This window comes from Lonchura striata, chromosome 8 (assembly GCF_050655825.1).
Source record: "Lonchura striata isolate lonStrDom1 chromosome 8, ASM5065582v1, whole genome shotgun sequence".
NCBI lineage: Eukaryota > Metazoa > Chordata > Aves > Passeriformes > Estrildidae > Lonchura > Lonchura striata.
In genome coordinates this window covers 23,790,957-23,809,774 of record NC_140710.1, presented here as the reverse complement: position 1 = coordinate 23,809,774, position 18,818 = coordinate 23,790,957, and the positions used below count along the sequence as shown (strand labels likewise).

The window sequence follows — 18,818 nt, the reverse complement described above, 5'->3', positions numbered from 1 at the left end:
CTGTGCCATCAACTACATCTCACCAATGCAGGTGCAAGCTCTCACAAGATCCAGCTCTCCAAGCCCTAACACCATTTTCCCCCTGAATTAGACTGTTATTGATACTAAACTTAACGCTCAACAGCTGCTCTTGATCAGAAGCTGTGAATGGCTGTAGTGGGCCTTTCTTTAAGATTTAGTTGATTTAATGGCATGAGGATAGTAAGTTGTGGTTTCAACTTTTTCTCAGCTGGTTTGTCTTCCAGTTCTAAAATTATTATCCTTCCTCCATGTCATGATAGCTAGAATAACTGAATGAACAGAAATAAAAGCTTGTTCACAAACCATAGTGAAGGCTAAAATACTTCATCCCAAAGAAACCTCTGGAATTGACAACCAGTCAGAAAATTCACCTTCTTTTTTTGACTGGCTGTTACAGTTCAGCAGCTGTTGACATGTCTAATGCACCCAGCAATTAAAGGACAACGCTGCCCCGGGGGTAAGAGGATATACAGCAGATGTGCCCTTGCACATGTGATGTCCCACAGTGCCTGCCACTTTTCAAACCAACATCTCCCACCTGCATCCAAAGCTTGTTGTCTGGAAAACTCCATGATCCAATCCTGAGCTTGGCTGCATTGGGTTACCAGTTGGTCTTGATCTTAAAGGTCTTTTCACAGAATCACACAGTGGCTTGAGTTGAATGGGACTTTAGGCTTATCTCATTCCACTCCCTGCCATGGGCAGGGACACCTTGCACTAGACCATGTCGCTCCAAGACCCACCCCCATCCAACCTGGCCTTGGACACTTCCAGAGATGGGGCATCCACAGCTTCTCTGTGCCAGAACCTCACCACCCTCACAAGGAATAGTTTATTTCTACTATTTTTCCAACCTAAATGGCTGTATGATTCCCAGTGCAAGGGGTGGGACATGATCACTGCAACCTGCTCCACACATCCAGCTGCCTCTGGCAGCATGGCCTCTCCTCTCACAAACCAACAGCACCTCCGATGCAGACTGCAGGAGCAACCCTGCAATATTCACTGGAGAATGCTGAAAACCAAGTTTACCAAGCACTGTTGAGCAAATGTGAGCAAACTATCAGGTGAGGGGTGAAGAACCAGTGCAGGGCCAGACCCTTGGCTGAGGACATCCCAACACAACAATGGGTGCAGCCAGCATTCATTTAGACCTGGTGAGCATGGCTGAGGACCTGCAGAGTGGGGATTTGATAACATGCCCTGAACACCAGACCACCCAGGGCCTGGTTATTGGCACTCATCCAGGCAGGGCCCCAGCAATGCCCAGTGTGCAGGTGGCCTTTCAGCACAGAACCACAGAATGGGGCAGGCTGGAAGGAACCACAGTGGCTCATCGAGTCCCACCTCCCTGCTCAAGCAGGGTCATCCCAGAGCACATGGCACAGGATTGTGTCCCGACAGGTCTGGAATACTTCCAAGTAAGAGACTCCACACCCTCTTTGCTCTCTGTTCCAGTGCTCAGTCACTGCACAGAAAAGCAGCTCTTCATGTTCAGGTGGAACTTCTTGGGCATCCATTTCTGCCCCTAGTCTCCTGTCCCATTGCTGGATCCCAGGGAGCAGTATGCTGTGTCCAGCCTCTGAGCCCTCCCTGCAGACAGGGCTCCTCTCAGCCATCTCCTCTCTAAGCTGAACACTCCCACCTCGTGAGAGAGATGCTCGAGTCCCTCCATCATCTCCACAGCCTCTGCTAGACCTGCTCGCGGTCCTAAGGAGCCCAGACCTGGACACAGCATTCCAGATGTGCCTCACTAGGCCTGAGGACAGAGGCAGGATCCGCCCTGGCAGAGCTGACTGCGTCGGTCCTAACGCACCCGGGGGCACCACCGCGCACAGGGCATGCTCGTGGGCCCCCGGTGTCCACCGGGACTCCCGGCTCTTGCTCGCAGAGCTGCTCTGCAGCAGGCCACCCCAGCCTGCGCTGGTGCCCGGGCTAGCTCTCCCTCGGTGCCCCGGCCCCGTCCCGCTGCCCGTCCTTACCGAGGTGCAGGGTGAGGTTGACGGCGGTGGGGTGCTGCACGCCGGCCAGCATGGTGCGGCTCTGCCACCAGGTCGCGTCGGCCGGGCTGTTGTAGTCGGTGAGGAAGGCGGCGCCATGGCTCAGGTGCGGCTGGGCGGCGTCGCAGAGGTGGCAGGACTGGGTGACGCCGGTGACCCCGGTCTGCACGCAGTACTCCTCGGCCGGCGTGCCGCACGTGTGCGTGGCCAGCACCGTCGCGTTGAACGCCGCGTTCACGAACTCGGGCATGCAGCGCTGCGCCCGCCCGCTCCGCTCCTCCGCGCACTCGTCCATGGCAGCGCCGCACCGCGCGGGCGCCCACAGCCACAGCACCCACAGCCACAGCGCCCAGCGCTCGCCGCCGGCCCCCATGGCGGGGCTGCGGCAGCCAGCGGGGGCACGCAGGGGCTCGCTCGCTCGCCGGCCGCGGGCTGAGACGGGCGAGGCCCGGCGGGGCGCGGCGGGGCGGGCGCGGGGCAGGCCGGGAGCGGAGTCCCGCGGCGTGCGGGCCGCAGGGCCCCGCCCCGCCGAATGCGCCGGCTTAAAGCGGCGATGGCGGCGGGGCCCGCCCCGGCGGCCGCGGCCCGGCCTCGCTCGGCGCGGCGTGAGGGACCAGGCAGGGCGCCGGGCCTGGCCTCCGCACCCGCACACCCCGCCATCTGCGCCTTTTGCACGGTCACGGAATCACTCCGGTTGGAAAACGCCTGCAGCACCATCGAGTGCAACCTTTCAGCGATCCCTGCTTGGTAACCAGACCACAGCCGTGAATGCCGCATCCGGTTGTTACTTGGACGCTTGCAGAGATGGGAACTCCAACACCTCCCTGGGCAGTCCCTTCCACTTCTAAGCCCCCTTGCTATGAAGAAATTGTCCCTAATGTTCAACCTGAACCTCCCCTGCTTAGGACTATTCCTCTTGTCCTGTCACTTGTTTACTGGGATAAGACGCTGACCCCCGCCTGTCCCTCCTGTCAGGGAGCAGGGCCAGAAGGTCCCCCGAGCCTCCTCTTCTCCAGGCTGAGCCCCACCTTCAGCTGCTCCTGGTGCCCCAGACCCTTCCCCAGCTCTGTTCCCTTCCCTGGACACGCTCCAGCCCCTCAGTGTCCTTCCTGAACGGAGGGGCCCAAAAGTGGACACAGCGCTCACGGTACCTCAGCAGTGCCGGTGCAGGGGAGGAATCGCTTCCCTGGTTCTGCTGACCACACTGTCTGATTCCAGGTGCCGCTGGCCTTCTCGCCCACCTAGGCACACACTGTCTCATGTTCTGCCAGCTGTCCGCCGCCACCACTAGGTCCTTTTTTCATTTAAATGCTTTTCATAGGGAAAAAAATGTTGCTTAAGAAATGCGAGAAAAACGGTTGTGTGTTCCCAGCTAAGCTATGCCAAACCTGGATGGTTTGCGCCATCCAAGGACATGATCCTAAGCAGATCTGAGGGGACCTACCTCAGCTACTGTAATTTTTAATGAACTTTTGGTTATTTCCCTACCATAACCCAGATCTCTGTTGCTTAGAGGCATCAGCTCTGTCAGATTTGGCCATAGCTATCCTAAGATCTTGCCTCAACTTTTCAGGTTGAGGAATTGTGTAAGTGTTGTGTAAAATCCAGAAATCATGTAAAGCCAAAATGTCTCTGCCCAAGGCAGGAAGTTAGACTTGATGACCCTTAAAAGGTCTCTTCCAACCCAAGCCATTCTGTGAATCTATAAAACTGCTTTTACAGGAGAAAAGTCCCTCCAGAAGCCTTCCCAGTAAACAGGAAACTACTCCTTGAGAAAAAATTGATAGGGGAAGAAAGGCCTTGTAAACTTGGTTATATCCCGAGAAAGCCTGAATGCAGCCTGTGGCTGAAAGAACTGAAAAAATACAGTCTGTTCTGGAAAAAAATGCACATTGTTGTTTTAAAGTAAACACGTGTATCCTACAGAAGTCCTTGAATTGAGAGGCTGAGCCGGACTGTTCACAAGGTCTGCACAGCACATACTGGTCAGCACGCCTGGGAATTACCCTGCTGCTGGGGCATACTGTGTTCACATTCACATGTGTGGCTGTTGTTACACATCAGCGTGGTGACTGCTCTTTCTCACAGAGCTGTGGTGAGAATGTCTGTGCTGAGGACTCCCCTGGCACCCCCAGCACCCGCAGAAGGGATGCAGAGCAGCACAGAATCGCTGCTGCCTCGCTATTGTTCAGGCTAGGATGACACATCTCCAGTGGAAAGTTGGATTTCCGCTGCTTCCCCCACTTTTCCTCCTTTTCTGAAAACAAGCTGTGTTGTGAAAGCAGCACTGAGCTGATGCCATCAGGGCAGGAACTCTGAGAACAGCGGGCTGATGGAGCTCCTCAGGTTCAGCAACAGCCTGGCTGGTGCCTGCAGCTGGAGTGGGCACAGAGGACAGGCAACAAGGAAGGCATGTGGAACTGCAGATGTGAAGAAGGGAGGGATTAGGACAGAGGTGGGAAGGAGGCAGGGACTCCAAGCAGGATCAAAGGGTGTTGCCACAAATCCCTATCAGTGATGCAATGAGATCATCTGTCCATATGCAGAAGGTTCCCATAGATAAAGGAAAAAAATTCAGCTTCACACAACATTCTTTGGTTTAAAGATAGTCTTAGTACTTAACCAAATAACTTACTTGAGTTTTTTAACTATTCGGTTTCCAACATTTTAAAATACCTATGTAGGACTATGCTCCACAGTTTATTTGAAGTCCTCCCTGACATTTTAATGGTACTGATTGTAATAAATCCTCACAAAGAGATATTTGCTGATATTTAATATTTGACATCAAAATCCAGTCCATGCTCTTAATGCAATTTCACCTTAAAACACTCTGACAGATCAAGTGATGCAGTTATCTATCATTCAGTAAACCTACACTCATTTAACTGAAACCAGAATTAAATCTCATATCTCTGCAAAGACATGATTTGTGTTTTCCTTTTCCTTTTTTACCTACTGAAATAATCCATCAAAGCATTGTGACATATTCCCCTTAAACCCATTTTCTTCCCAACACAGAAAAAAAGCATACTAATGTAAAATAACTGCACCTTAAAGGCACAGGGCCTAGAGATTTTCTGTGACTTTGCAATGCTTACAGAGTGAATAATAATAAAAATACATTGGTAAATAAATTGTTACAGCTGGCAACACCCCTGATGTAGAGTGAGTCATCCTGTGTGGCAGCAGTGGCCTGGAAGGAAGTGACATCCTATTTGATAGGATACCTACAGTTAAAGAGCTGTAAAATAAGAGTATTTGTGGATAAGGTTCATGACTGTGCTGGGCTCAGACACACGTATTGACTGTAAGTTAATGATTAGTATAAGTTAGCTGTTGAAATGGGTATGTTCTTACTTCAGTTCTTTTTTGACATACAGATCAGGTTAAATGATTGAGAAAAAGTGGGGAGAGACTAAGAACAAAGAGAAGAATTGCAAAAAAGGAAAAGCAACATAAAAACCTGATAGGAAACAGCTTTTATAAAGGCAACTCCTACAGGAAATTCTGTCAGCTCTCAGAAGGCCAGAACTTTCAAGGCTGGCAGTCACCCTCTTAGAATAGACCCCTTTTAGGAAAAAAAAAAAATAAAATAAATAAATAAATAAATAAATAAATTAATTAAAAAAAAAAATCAGTGTTTTCTTTTTGATTAAAAAAATTGGAACAATATTATGTGTGCCCACAAGCAACTTGAAATAATTAATTAGGAGCACTGTTGGCATCTGTCCTACAGAAGCTCAAAACAAGCAGTAGCACATCTATGCACCAAGATATTTGACCCATTTGGGGCTTAGGAGGTTCAAAATGTTTTTCACAAGAGTTACCAGGCAGCACTCATTTTAATTTTCAGTCTTCCCATACTGATTTAGCATCAGCATTTGTTCAAGGACAACATGGGTGCATATAGGAAAGGAAAAGGCTAAGGAAAACTCAGAAATTTCAGACTGTGATAGCAGACCTTGGTTGCTCTATATCTGGTAATTATTAAAACAGGTAAAAGTAATGCCCACTGAGAAAAAAAAAACCTGCTTTTGCTAATAAAATTAAAAAGATAGTTTTAGGATCCCCAAATTAAAATAGTTGTACACCCCAACATGTCATTACCAGTAGATGTCAGTTTACACTAAAGACTGAAGGACAGAAAAGCCCCATGCTCACCATCAGCCTCACAGAGTCATCAGCCTGTGGAGGAGCCACCCAAGCAAGTTTAGGAAATGTCACTTGTCACAATCTGCCTGGTTTGGGCAATAGGAGTTTCCAGCAGCTTCCTGCTCTCTCTCTGTCACACAGGGGGCTTCCCACTGCCACCAGCACTTTTCTTGGCAGACCCAATAAAAAGAACAGTAATCACAGCAGACATCCACCCCTGGCCAAACAGCCAAAAAGACTTAAAAGAAAGCAAAGTGAGTCAGCAGATCCACCAAAGTGTTGGTGAAGATGAGTCAAAATTCAGAAAGGCTGGGAGATAAAATTCAGTTGCTTTCACAGGCAGATGCAAAAAGAAACCCCTCTGCAGTCTCCAGTAGTGCCCTGGGGATTAAGACAGCACAGGATTGATGTCACAATATATGAGATAGACAATTTTGTATCAAAACAGGGCTTAAAGCCATCCTGCTCAGGAGAAATTCTTCCACAATCGAGGACAGATGCGAAAGGAATGTAAATTCTTCGGTAAATGGCCCGAGTTATTCACAATCAGTACAAATACAGAATAAGTCAGAGAACCATTCCAGTTACTAAATATTCATATCTCATCATGATTTTACAGAGGCAGAAGGTTACTTTAATCTGTAATAGAACTGAAAAACAGAGCTATTAGCCATGAAAGCAGAAGGCATTTCATAAAATGGTTTGTTTATTTAGGTTTGACTTTCTTCATCACCTTCTTTGCAGAATGTCCTAAATAATCTTGTACAGCAACTGGGGGTAACTGCTGTAAAGGCGAATAAAAATATATCTCTGCATCTGTTCATGTGAGGTAAGCTGCTTCTTTAAAAGTTTCTACAAACCCTGGAGAAATGAAAGATATAAGTGGATAATTTTATCTATTTTCTCAAGTGGTTTTGGGATGTAGCCTCATTTTCTCTTCCTAATACTGGTAATGTTGGGAAAAAGTGTGCTAAAGTAAAAATAAAACATTAAAGGCCTGTGCAGCTTTCTATGTTCCTATTGTGGATTCAAACACAGCACACTCTTTCAACTATTTTAATGTCTATAAATTGAATTTGTAATCTTTTATTCCTAGCAGATAAGATTTGTATATTTTATCTTTACTGCCTGCTTTTATTCTGCTGCGTACCCCTGTGTGGAATTTAATCAAATACATGTTGCAATCTACATTAGACCATGGCAGTAACATCAGGAGCCAACCCAAACTATTCTCCCATCGCCTCTCAAGCTCTCCCCTTGCCTGTCCCATACCTTTCTCATGGAGAAAGAGACATGCATGGATAGGTGTGTTCAGCCTTGAAACAGTCAATGGATCTCTTGGAGAAGAGATGTTCCTCAGCATTTCTCTTCTCCTCCCTTCCGTTCCCTTCCCTTCCCTCTCCATTCTTGGACAGTACACCAGCACTGCATTGATGAAAGGGCACTAGGGGAATTGATTAGATTTCTTTCTGTATGGTATTAAAGTTACAGAATAGAGACACTAAATTCTCTGAGAATTTAGCCACCATCATCCTTGCAATACAGGATTTTCTGATGGATTCTCTGCCACCCAAAAATTCCAGCAATATTTAGGTTTCCAACATGCTAATGAAGTTTTCTTTGTAAAGAGCAAGATTAATTTACTCTAATCCATTTGGATCCTGAATTCTGTTCTTCACCAACTTGCTTGGCTACACAAATCCTTTGAATGCATGAGCTGGGCCTGTTTACACTACACCAAAACATTCTCAGTGAAGCTATCTTCCAAGCCTGATAAAATGCATCCCAGAAAGTAGTGTGTGTATTGGAGGTGGTCATGGGAATCTCGCTGTGTAGGGTGCATGACCACAATGAAGTTGTTTAACAACTTCCTGGCTTTCCAGCAGAATTCCCAAGATTCTTTCAACAGAAAGCTGGCTAACTTCTTTTGCTGAGTAACAACAGGGATGAAATTTTCATCCCAGTCAGTTCTTTATAATTTATGGTCACAGCCTGTCTTTTCATGGCATCATTTGCCAGTCTTGCCATGACTATAATTTCACTACCAGTGAATTGTCATATTCTATCATTTGTAAAACCCTTTGTTTTTTAATATATGATGGCTCTTGAGAGCAATCTTGGTTCAAGTATCTCCCTTATTATAAGAGCTCACCTTTGCAGTCTGATCTTCTTTAAGCCTAGTTTTCATTAACTTTCCTTTGCTTTTCAAAAACAAAAGAAAAAAGCAGTCTCTGAAAAACTCCATCTTCTTTTAGATATTTCCTTTTCCTGTAAAAAAACTTGTAATGCCTTGTATACTTTATGCTCTTAGCTTAAGGGCTCTTAGCCTTTGGACTCATCCGAGGTCGCTTAACCATCTAATAGAGGAGCTATTCAAGATGTTCCAGGTCAGTCTGGACAGAGCTCTGAACCACTTGATCTAGTGGACAGTGTCTCTGCTCACTGCAGGGGGCTTGGACTAAATGACCTAAAAGTTCTTTTCCAACTGAAACCACCTTGTGCTACTCTGACAGTAGATTGAGAAAGCCAGTCTTTTCGATACCGGACTTTGAAAGAGCAGAGCTCCTGTTTCTCCTTGCTAAATGAATAGTTTGTCTTGAGCAGGCTGCAGTTTGGTTTGCTGTTCTACCAGAAGAGTTAAACCTGGATGACCACCTGGAGGCTGGGAACACTAGATGTAATTTTGGGATCTGGAGATCACTGATTTGTACCAGCTGCTCGTCCCTCCCCACACATCTCAACAATTTGTCTCTGCTCTCACATGGACTTAAGGCAGAGCTGCTTCCCTGACATGACAGGAAGAATACAGTGAAGGGTGAGCAGCTTCAAGGAATCTGACCTACAGGGCTGCTTTTGGGACACATACCCATGTCCTGGGCTGTCTGTCAGCATGTCCCAGTTCTAGTCTTGGTACCCCCAGCTCGGTATGGCCTCCCCTGCGTCGCTCTGTTGATGGTCAGACAATTACCACTTGAGAGGACAGCAGAGACATTCTCTAAACTCAAAGCCCCCCTGCCACCAAACACTAAATAGACAAAAGAAGCCATTGAGGGAAAAACTGTCTGGTCTCTGTAGCCAAGAACAAAAATGAAAAAAAAAAATTACTTGGAATGAACAGAATCTTCTGAAAATATAGCTATTAGTTCTACAGAGTCTCTGCAAAGCTACAGACCATTAATGAACTGCAATTTTTAGAGGTTTCTAGACCAGCCATCCTTAGGAAGATGCTTACAAGAACACTGAATGCTTATTCTTAACATCAGTATCATCCCCATGTCAAATTACTATTCAGATCAGAGTCCCTGTGAAATATGTACAGTGGCTTTGATATAAATTGCATGTGAAAAATAAAAGAAAGCATTTAATATACAATTAATCCTGATCCATAAGGCAGTGTTGGAACCTCATTCATTGGAACTGAATTCCTGTTTTCCTTCTGTACCCATATTTTTTTAATAATAGGAGGATTTTTCCTGCTGGTTTGAGGCATGCAAAATGCTGTGTAAACACTCACACAGCTACCAACAGATCATCAAAGCAAAGAGGAAAATCAAGATTGTTTGAAAGGAAATTATATTTTTTAACTCATTACTGCATACCATAAACAATAGGAAAATGTATAAAACACTTTATAAATATACTGTTTCCTGCTAAAGTCTCATTCTTTTCTTTTTGAAGTTCCACTAGCAAACTACCTAAGGAGGAGATTTTAAAATTATTATTCTTATTAAAATAAGAACTCAGTAGGCAAGAAAAAACACAGGTTTTATAGCTGTAGGCTTCATTTTGTTTTTCTCGGAACCTCAGCATACTACTCACATTTTAATCCCTGACACTCAGTTCATGGAAATATCAGAGGAACAAAGTCAAGAGTTCAGCAAAATGGTGTGGTTTTAAAGGGATGGGAAATTCTATACCCCGTATCCTGTGCTTTACTTGTCAGATCTTTAAAGAATAGGAAATCTGTAGCTTCTGCAACTGTTACTAATTTCTTCCATTTTGGAGCTCTGGAAAATTTTTACATCATTAAAAGCAGTATATTTATTGTATTAAAAGCATTTATCTGAGTAGATCAACTGCAACATTCATCTTGATACAGTAAATTACTTCCAGCTATAAGCCCATTATTTTAAAATCACATGAAGAAGCAAAATCAAGATTTAGCATGTTAACTTATTAAACAATGAATTGTAATTGTTTGTGATAGAGTTATCTTACAATACACACCAGGGGAGGTTGCAGAGGAGAACCTACATCTTTCTAGGATGACACTGTCAATCTCTTCTTCTCCTGTTTTCTCACAAAGATTCAGATTCCTGCCAGTGAAAGGTATTTTAAGTAGCACTGAATCAACATGGGAGATTCAGATACTATTTTAAATCACAGGATGCTCTTTAAAATAGAATCTCACTGTGATTGCCCAGTGTTTTTTTAACCTAGATTGTAGTTTTTGTTGGACTACTTTTTGACTTGAGTCATTCTCAAAACACATTTCACACCTCCCCATCAGCCACTGGTTTGTGGCAACCAAATTTTTGCCACCTGAACTGTTTGACTTCAAAGGTTAAGAAAACAAAAAGGCTCCAGAACATGACAATCTTTATGCAGTAATAGATACCCTACCATTACCACTAATGATTTTTCCTATAGTTAAAATGAAGAAATTTCCCCAGGTGTGCCCATGAGCAGAGAAGGCTGACATATTGAATGTTATTGATTTAGCTGACAGCACCACATAACAATTGCATTAACTTTACACCCTTGTTTGAGGGCTTTACAAATCCACAGAAATATTCAGCTTCTCCCTCATTTTGCTGAACTACCCATGTTTCTTCTTACAATGAAGTTGATCCCAAGACAGGCAAATTTGATTTAATGATTTTTGCCAGCACCACCTTCTGGGTTGCTCCCTTCCAATTAATTTACACAAATGTAAATGCAGTTCCCTACACTTGAAAGCATCACAAGCTTCCAGGTAACCACCAGGAGTTCTTTTCAGCTCATCTAAATTTAGGAAGTGTCCAAGGCCAGGCTGGATGAGCTTGGAGCAACCTGGTCTACTAGAAGGTGTCCCTGCCCATGGCAGGGGGTAGAACAAGAGGAGCTTTAAGGGCCTTTCCAACCCAAGCCATTCTGGGATTCTATGATTCCATTAAAATATTTAAAGTTGTTTTTGTTTTGTTGTTTTTTTTTTTTTTTTTTTTGCCCCACTTTGTGTTTATGTCTTCCAGTTATTCTTTGCTCTTCCTGGATGTAAGGCCACAAGCACCTAGGGAACTAAGCAGCAGGAGACTGTAAACCTGTAAAAGTCAGGCTGGAAAGCTTTTACTAATTTTCATCTCATCTCCAGCTCACCTGTGGACAAGTACAGGTACTTCCACTTTTAAGAAATTCAATTTCTCAGGACAAGAGGCAACAACAACCATTCCCTAAGTGGAAGCCACCTGGCCGGGTCCCCGTTTACCAACATCTGGCTTTCCAGACAGAGAAAACAGAATGAACAATGCAGCACAAAGAAATGGCACATGACTTTGTTAGCCCCTTGAATTATATAGCAGACATTTGGCATTTTTCTAATATTTAACCCAAGTACTCTCACTCACATTCCCTTGCAGGTTGCAGTTGGGATAGCAGATGTTCTCCCAGTGTGTTACTCTCTTTGCATCCTGTAGTGGGGATTGCCAATTTAGGTACTTTGTTACCACTTAGAACTCTCTCCAAATTTTTAACACTGTAAAAATGCTGGATGTGAGATTTGGGTACAATTAAGAAGTAATCTTTTCATTAGCTTACACAGAAATAATAGAAATGTTTTTATACAAATGTATTTGCAGCCACTACGCATTCAGGTCTTTTTCTTCCCTTATTTATTTACAATTATTTTTAAGCCCTTGTCAGAGGATGCTTTCTGAAGATGTGGTTTTGCTAAATTTGCTTTCCTGACAAAGATTATTGACATTTACAAACCAGACCTGAGTCCATAATCAAGTTTACAGTAACTCCTCCTCCATGGGTCTCCTCTGGAGAATCTCTACTCAATTTAAAGGTCACCTTTACTGAGGCTGAACCTGGAAATCTTCAGTCCAAAAGTGAAGGCTCCATGGAAGCTGCAAGCAAAGTAAGTTACACAGTGTGGTAAAAAGCCAAGTTACTTGCATTGTTTAGACAACTTTGGATATGTGAAGTTGCAGGCAATGAGGAAAGGAGCCATCCTCTCAAGTAAATGCAGAAACCAGCATTTGGGACAGCTTCAATGCTCTTTGTTGTCCACTTCTAGATGTTGGTTACTATGGCTACCTGATGTAGCCTCTCTTTTTAATGGATAATTTTTTAATATTTTTGAGTCTGGGCACTTTTGAATCTGGGCAAATATTCTGCCTGGTAAGAACTGCAGAAGGATAATATGCTGTTCTCACAAATACTGATTTTTTTGTTTACATTACAGACCATTTATTTAATTAGCTTTGTGAGCTGAATCACAAGATCATACAGCTATGTCCACCTCTCTGGTTCTTTGTATGCCTGGCAATGTTGATGTCACATTACTTTTCTGGCTCAGTTGACCTCATGCAGAAATATCCATCAGCTTGTAGATAGATAATACAGTCTTGGCTGTACAGAAATCTCTGACCTGAGTCTCCTCACTCCAGTGTGTCTTCTTCCCATTTTGCTCTTGTTATTCCAGAGGCATCATTCCATGTTGCTTTACTGTTCTCCATTCATGGCGTTTTAAGGCTATAGCAATTTATCTCGAGAGCTGACAGGACATTTCAAAACATCTTTCTGGTCAAAAATATCAAGTAGGCAACATTGGCGTGAATCCTGATAGCTCTCATGATTGAGAGCCATTCAGGGAGATAAAGGTTGATGTAACATTGGCTTAGTCCCAGTGATAAATTTAAAGTGACAGTTTAAAGTGACTTTACAGTCACTTAAGGTGACACAGTCTGAATCCCAGAGATGTTTCTCTGGGGGGAAAAAAAACCCCAACTAAATTGTTTTAAAACTTTGTCGAGTGCATGAGACTGTGAATACTCAAACACAAAATTTCTGAGTTTTGAAAAAGTTATTCTTGGACTTTGTCCTGAGTGAGGGAAGAAGAAGAAATCTTAATCTGAACGTTTTGAGTGTCTGCAAACTTGAAAATGCTTTCACATTCAGATGCTGATTTGTTTTGCTCATTGGTGCTGCACCCATTGAATAAAGATTATCTAAAACAGCAGCCTGCAATTTGTAAGCTTTTTCTGCTCAGGGTTTGGTTTGGTTTTTCTCTTTGTTATGTGTTACAGCCAGTTTAAAAAATTGCAAAACCTCACAGCAGGGCAGGTGAGGGCCCGACAGAACCCTCTGCTCACCTGTTTAATGAAGAGGTGTTGCTGTTTTGGGGACAAACTGATACAGAGACTTGCTCTAATTCTCCCACTGTCTGGTGATGACCATGATCCTTAGCAGTTAGGATTAGGATTAGCATGTGCAGAGAAATATCTTTCTGCATGATTTATCCTAATTTACATCAAACCAAGATTCATGTGTATTGCACATTCAACTTTTACCTAATATCCATGTCCTGGCATAGATGCCAGGACCATATGAACCATCACCATGGGCATTCCTTTTGGAAACAAGGTATAGTCTTTGGAAGCAAAGTTATCCTTTGTTCATATAACAAAGGTGTCTTCTATAATTGATGCACCAGAGATGTTCCTGAGGCTGACAGCCTCTCCAATGACTCTCCTGGCACAGGAAAGTTTCAAGTTCCTTAGCACAGTCTGTCTCTGCTGTGGGCAGGACTGGTGCAGGATGAAGATGCTGACCCACTGCTGTCTATTTTAGGTCTGTTCTTTTTGGTCAGCATGGCTTAGCTCCTCTTTTCTTCATTTCCCTTGCTCATCTTTACCAGCACAGCAGGGCCGCTGCGCTTCTGCTGGGCTCATACAAGAGCATCTCTCCCACACGACTGCACAGAACTGGTCTCTGTAGACACAAGGGTGGTGTTTTCTACTCCCTCTTCTTTCTCCTCTTGTGGCAGACTGCTGCCACACCCAAAGGATGAGCAAAGCCAAATTCCATTCCTGAAGCATTGCTGAGCTTCCAGTGAACAGCCTGCCAGCTCCACTAGCCAAAGCAAATGTCTGCACTAGACTAAGGGAGGGGGGATGAACTATTTTATGGCAGCTGTAAAAGGTCACGGAGTAAACACCTGCACTACTGCTCATCTGCTCTCCCAGTGATCCAAGCAGCTTGGATGTGTGAGTTGTTTGCATGAGAGTCAGTGATTCAAAGCTCTCTCCTGGCTTTGTGAGGTTCCCATTACAAATGAGAGAATTAGCAAAATTTAGTTCATAAATTTGGGGCTGTTCTGTCCAGTGGGAGACTGGTTATTCTGTTTGAGATGGGTCTCAAAACTTGTAACACTTGAAAACTTTGGTCTGAAAATATACATTCTGCCTTTCCTGCAGAAATCCATGCAAGCCCCAGGGCTTTTGGGTTTCTTTGTTTATAAGCATGGGGGCAGTCCAGGAGATCATAAATATCTAAAAGTCTAAAGCTGTCCCACATTCAGGGATGTACTAGAAAATTTCTCATTTGGCTTCTCCTATGAGCAAAACCTGGCAGTTTCCGTTGCTGTGCTTAATTTTTGTATTACGAGTTTAGTAGACCTTTCCTTCTGCTTCCACAGTGGTCTTTGCAGAGAGTTTACAGGTCCTCACTTCCTTCAGCTTTATCTCTGCAGGGATGTATTTGGGAGGTGCCTTGGAACAGCTAATAATGTGATTGGATCTCTAATTCTTCTCTTTAAGAGAGTTTTTCTTATTTTGTGTGCAACTAGCTGTGTTCTCCTGATCATGGAAGGCATCCATGCCCAAGGCAGGAGGATGGAATGGAATGATCTTTAAGATTACTTCCAACCTAAAACACTCTGTGATTCTATGATTTATGACCAGACCTCTGACTTTCTATTCTCCATCCATAGGTAGGGATTTTGGGCCATCATTATAGCAACAGAGCCACATGACTTTATATATTGATATTATTATTCTTTCTGCTCACCTTAATGGAGATTTTCTGCACTTGCCTTCTTCAGAAAATGCCCTGATGCAGATGGGACAACTGTTACTCCCCTTTCTCCCAAAACATCCAGATGGCTATTAATTCCTTTAGTAGGAAGTAAGAGGAAAAGTGAGGAAATGCACATGAGGCACTGACTATAGGTTAGGAGTTGAAATGTGCATGAAACCAGTAGTTATGGGGTAAAAAAGTTCTCAATGTATTTTCCAGTATAGTCTTTCTGAACATCTCTTTGCAGATGGCAGGAGGAAAACTTAGAATTCTATAATACAGTCCTGGTATCTAAAACTTCTTTGCAAAAGGAACTAACTGCAGGAAACAGGGTGGGGCAGATTTATAGATTGCTCTTAAATTGGAAACTTTGCCGCTTTTTTTTTTTTTTTTTTTTTAGTTGCTCAAATGTAGGAAGTGGCGACCTTTCACCTCAACTCTGTGAGGTGAAAGATTTTCCTACAGACCCTCCATTTCTGCAACATAATATGCATTGAGGTCATGAATGTGGCTTTAGTAAGTGGTACAGTGGAGACCATGAGGTCATTTTCCCAGGGGACTGTGAGGCTGTAAACTTATCCCTGTTAACTAAACACATTATTATTGGGTCTTGGTATCATGTTCTCTTCTAATTTACCTTTATGAACCATAGCTCAACACAGTCCTGATTAATGGTTCTCAGCAAATGATAGAGAACCATTAAGTTCCCCAGGGCTTTTAATGGAAGTAAAAACTTTCAGTGAGAAAATAAACAGCAGAGAAGAGTTTGTTAGCTACTGTCTAGGCAAAAAATACTGCTGCTGGAATACAGAGAACAGGAATTCAGTGACAAATATGTTTCAAATAACAGATACTAACATTAACATCAATTAATATGAACATTAACTTTACCAGTTCTTGAAAGCAACATTAAATTAGAATCATAGATTATATAAGAAATAATCTGTTTATAACAGACAATGTTTGAACTGACAAGCTGCTTCCAGGCAGCCATTTCCAGAACTCTTCCCATCAAAGCTGCAGGTGAGCAGACCAGTTCCAGATTTAGAGGGGTCATTCCAAACATATGGCTTTCAGACATAAATAAATCCTCATGATCTTTTATGCTAAGCCACTCACCTTGGTGAAGTACCCATGACATTAGCTTCCTTTGGCTGGCACTCCTCACTCTTTTGGAGGCAGAAAAAACAGACCAGTTAGTCAGTTGAAATCCTAATTTTCAAGATAAAACTTCAAGTAACTGTCAAGTGTTATCCTTCATATTATGGTTTTGAGGCTATTGTTAATATTACTTTTCTCCTTTTCTACTTGGAACTGGAAAACCAGAAGATATCATTGTTTCCAAATCCCCTTATGAAAACTCTGTGATATCAAAAGCCAAAAATATTTGATATATGTGATGTACAAACCCAAGGAGGCTCACATGGGTGCAGCAGAGAGCAGTTGATGGCACCGTGGCTCAGGCAGTTCTTCTTGAATTTCAGTAATTCAGTATGCTGCACAAAACCCATGAGTGGTCTGACACTCATCTGGCTTTCTGAAGCAAAGCACAGATCCATGCACTGACAAGTAAACTCACTGCTGGCTCAGTCTTTACTGGGAAAATGTACATGTCATTTCAGGTTAACTTTCTGTTTTCTGTATCCTGGCTGCTTAAGCTCCTCATTAGCATGTCAATCCTTGTTTAGACTGTGCCATTCACCAAGTGCAGGCATGGATTATTGCTTCCTCACTTAACTGGTCATGATGGATTAGATATTAAAAACCAGACTGAATGTTGTTAAGCAGTGCTTTCATGTTCAACACTTCTTAATATGTAAAGCACTAAGCACATAAATAAAACCATAAGTTATCATTTGTAGATCCTAAAAAGTCCATGGCTCATTCTCCCTTCACAACCTGCAGCTGAGCTCCCAGACACACTTTCACTTTTTTCAACACCTGGCTGTTCCCTTAAGAAATCATTAACTTTTTTTGTCAGTTCTTGAAAGCAATGTGAAATTAGAATCATAGAGTATCCTGAGCTGGAAGGAACCCACAAGGATCACTGAGCCAACTTCCTGGTCTTGCACAGGACACCCCAGGGATCACACAAATTAGATCTTTATGTGAATAAACAGGGCTGTGGTGGTGAGCTGTACCCAAGACACACAGATGTCTTGGGGAGCTACAAAATTCATCACTGCATCAGTACCAGAATCAGCAAGACCTGCCAGGACAACCCATAGGGTATTAATGGTAACATGATTTAATCTTTTCTTCCCAGTAATAGTAACTAATAGCTTTACAGTTACAAATTAGAACAATTCTGTAAATAGACTGAAGAAAGATCAACTTCACTCCTTTATCTAAGACTTAACATCAAAGACCCTGGTAAAAACATTTTTTGCTAGTCTCGTAGAATATTGTACATATACTTGATAATCCTTGGTGTCCTATTCTACTTCTTCACCTTGCACCCATCTCCTGCCTCCTGTCTAAATGCTGACCAGTAATAGCCAGAAAAAATTAGAAAGCTTTAACAGATACTAGATCATAGTCCAGACTTGTGAGTGTGATACTAAAATTAAGTAGAGTTAAAACCACTGGACTTCATGCTTCCAGTTTGGTGCTAGTAACATGACTGAGAACACCATGTGTGAAGGGCAAGCCAAGGAAAGCAGTTTTTATCTGGCTGCAGTGACTACAGATGTGCAAAGGGAAGGTGGCTAATGCTATAGCACATCTTCCAATGTCCATGCCTGCTGACTCCCCCATAGGTTGTTCCTGGGCCCAAACTGGAAAAGAAAAATAATTATGTTTTTGTAACAGTGGCATGGAGTGACAATTCTTCATTCATTCATTCTTCAACCTACAGAAAAGTCGGCATCAGCAGAAGGAAGTGTAGGGTTTACTGCAGCAGAGCATGCAGGAGATAATACACGCTCCACAGTAAATTAAAATTGGAGATTAATATCTATCCTCTATAATTCAGAGTTGGATTAAAGAAGCAGTGCTTCAGCCTTACCTAGTTTTTAAGAACTCTTCATGAGAACATAAAAAATGTTGGATTTGCTTTACAACCACCACCATCTCCCACAACCCAGCAGGCACAAATAATTACTATTTCTGCAGTGGCATTAGTGGGGAGGTTAATTTTGTCAGACTTGGCAACAGAACAGAGCTGGAAGGCTTTCTACCCCCTCTGTGTCAATACAATTCTGTGAGCATCAGGCAGCCAGCTGGGCTTCCAGTCTCTGGAATCCAGTGTGTTCCCATTAAAGAACTGGTCTCTTCCACATGGATGTGGAGGAATTAAGCCTGTTTGGAAATAGTAATGAACACTGTCTTGGATGAAGTGAGCAATTCATACTTCTGACATTACTCCAGGTTCTGCAGAGACCAGCAGCATCACATCAGTCTTGCAAAATGTATTCCATGTTCCTGCATGATCTGGATCACCCAAACAATCTGGATCACCACGGAGGGTCACATGGCATGCAGGAGGCTGGCTGCAAAGGAACCTAGTGCTGCCTGGCATGGTTAGAAAACCACTGCAGCAAAGACTCTTTGCACAGCTTGTTAGGCAACGAAGTAAAATCC

At 43.4% G+C, this 18,818-nt stretch overlaps 1 protein-coding gene across 1 annotated transcript in view; it reads right to left on the bottom strand.

Moving 5' to 3' along the window:
• LAMC1 (laminin subunit gamma 1) overlaps positions 1-2,476 on the bottom strand; it is a 66,294-nt gene extending 63,818 nt beyond the window's left edge. Inside the window, exon 1 of the mRNA XM_021525107.4 lies at positions 2,004-2,476. Within this exon, the coding sequence (XP_021380782.3) occupies positions 2,004-2,394 (391 nt within the window). The 5' untranslated portion in view covers positions 2,395-2,476. The remainder of the gene's footprint in view (positions 1-2,003) is intronic.
• Between the last annotated feature and the right edge of the window lie 16,342 nt (positions 2,477-18,818).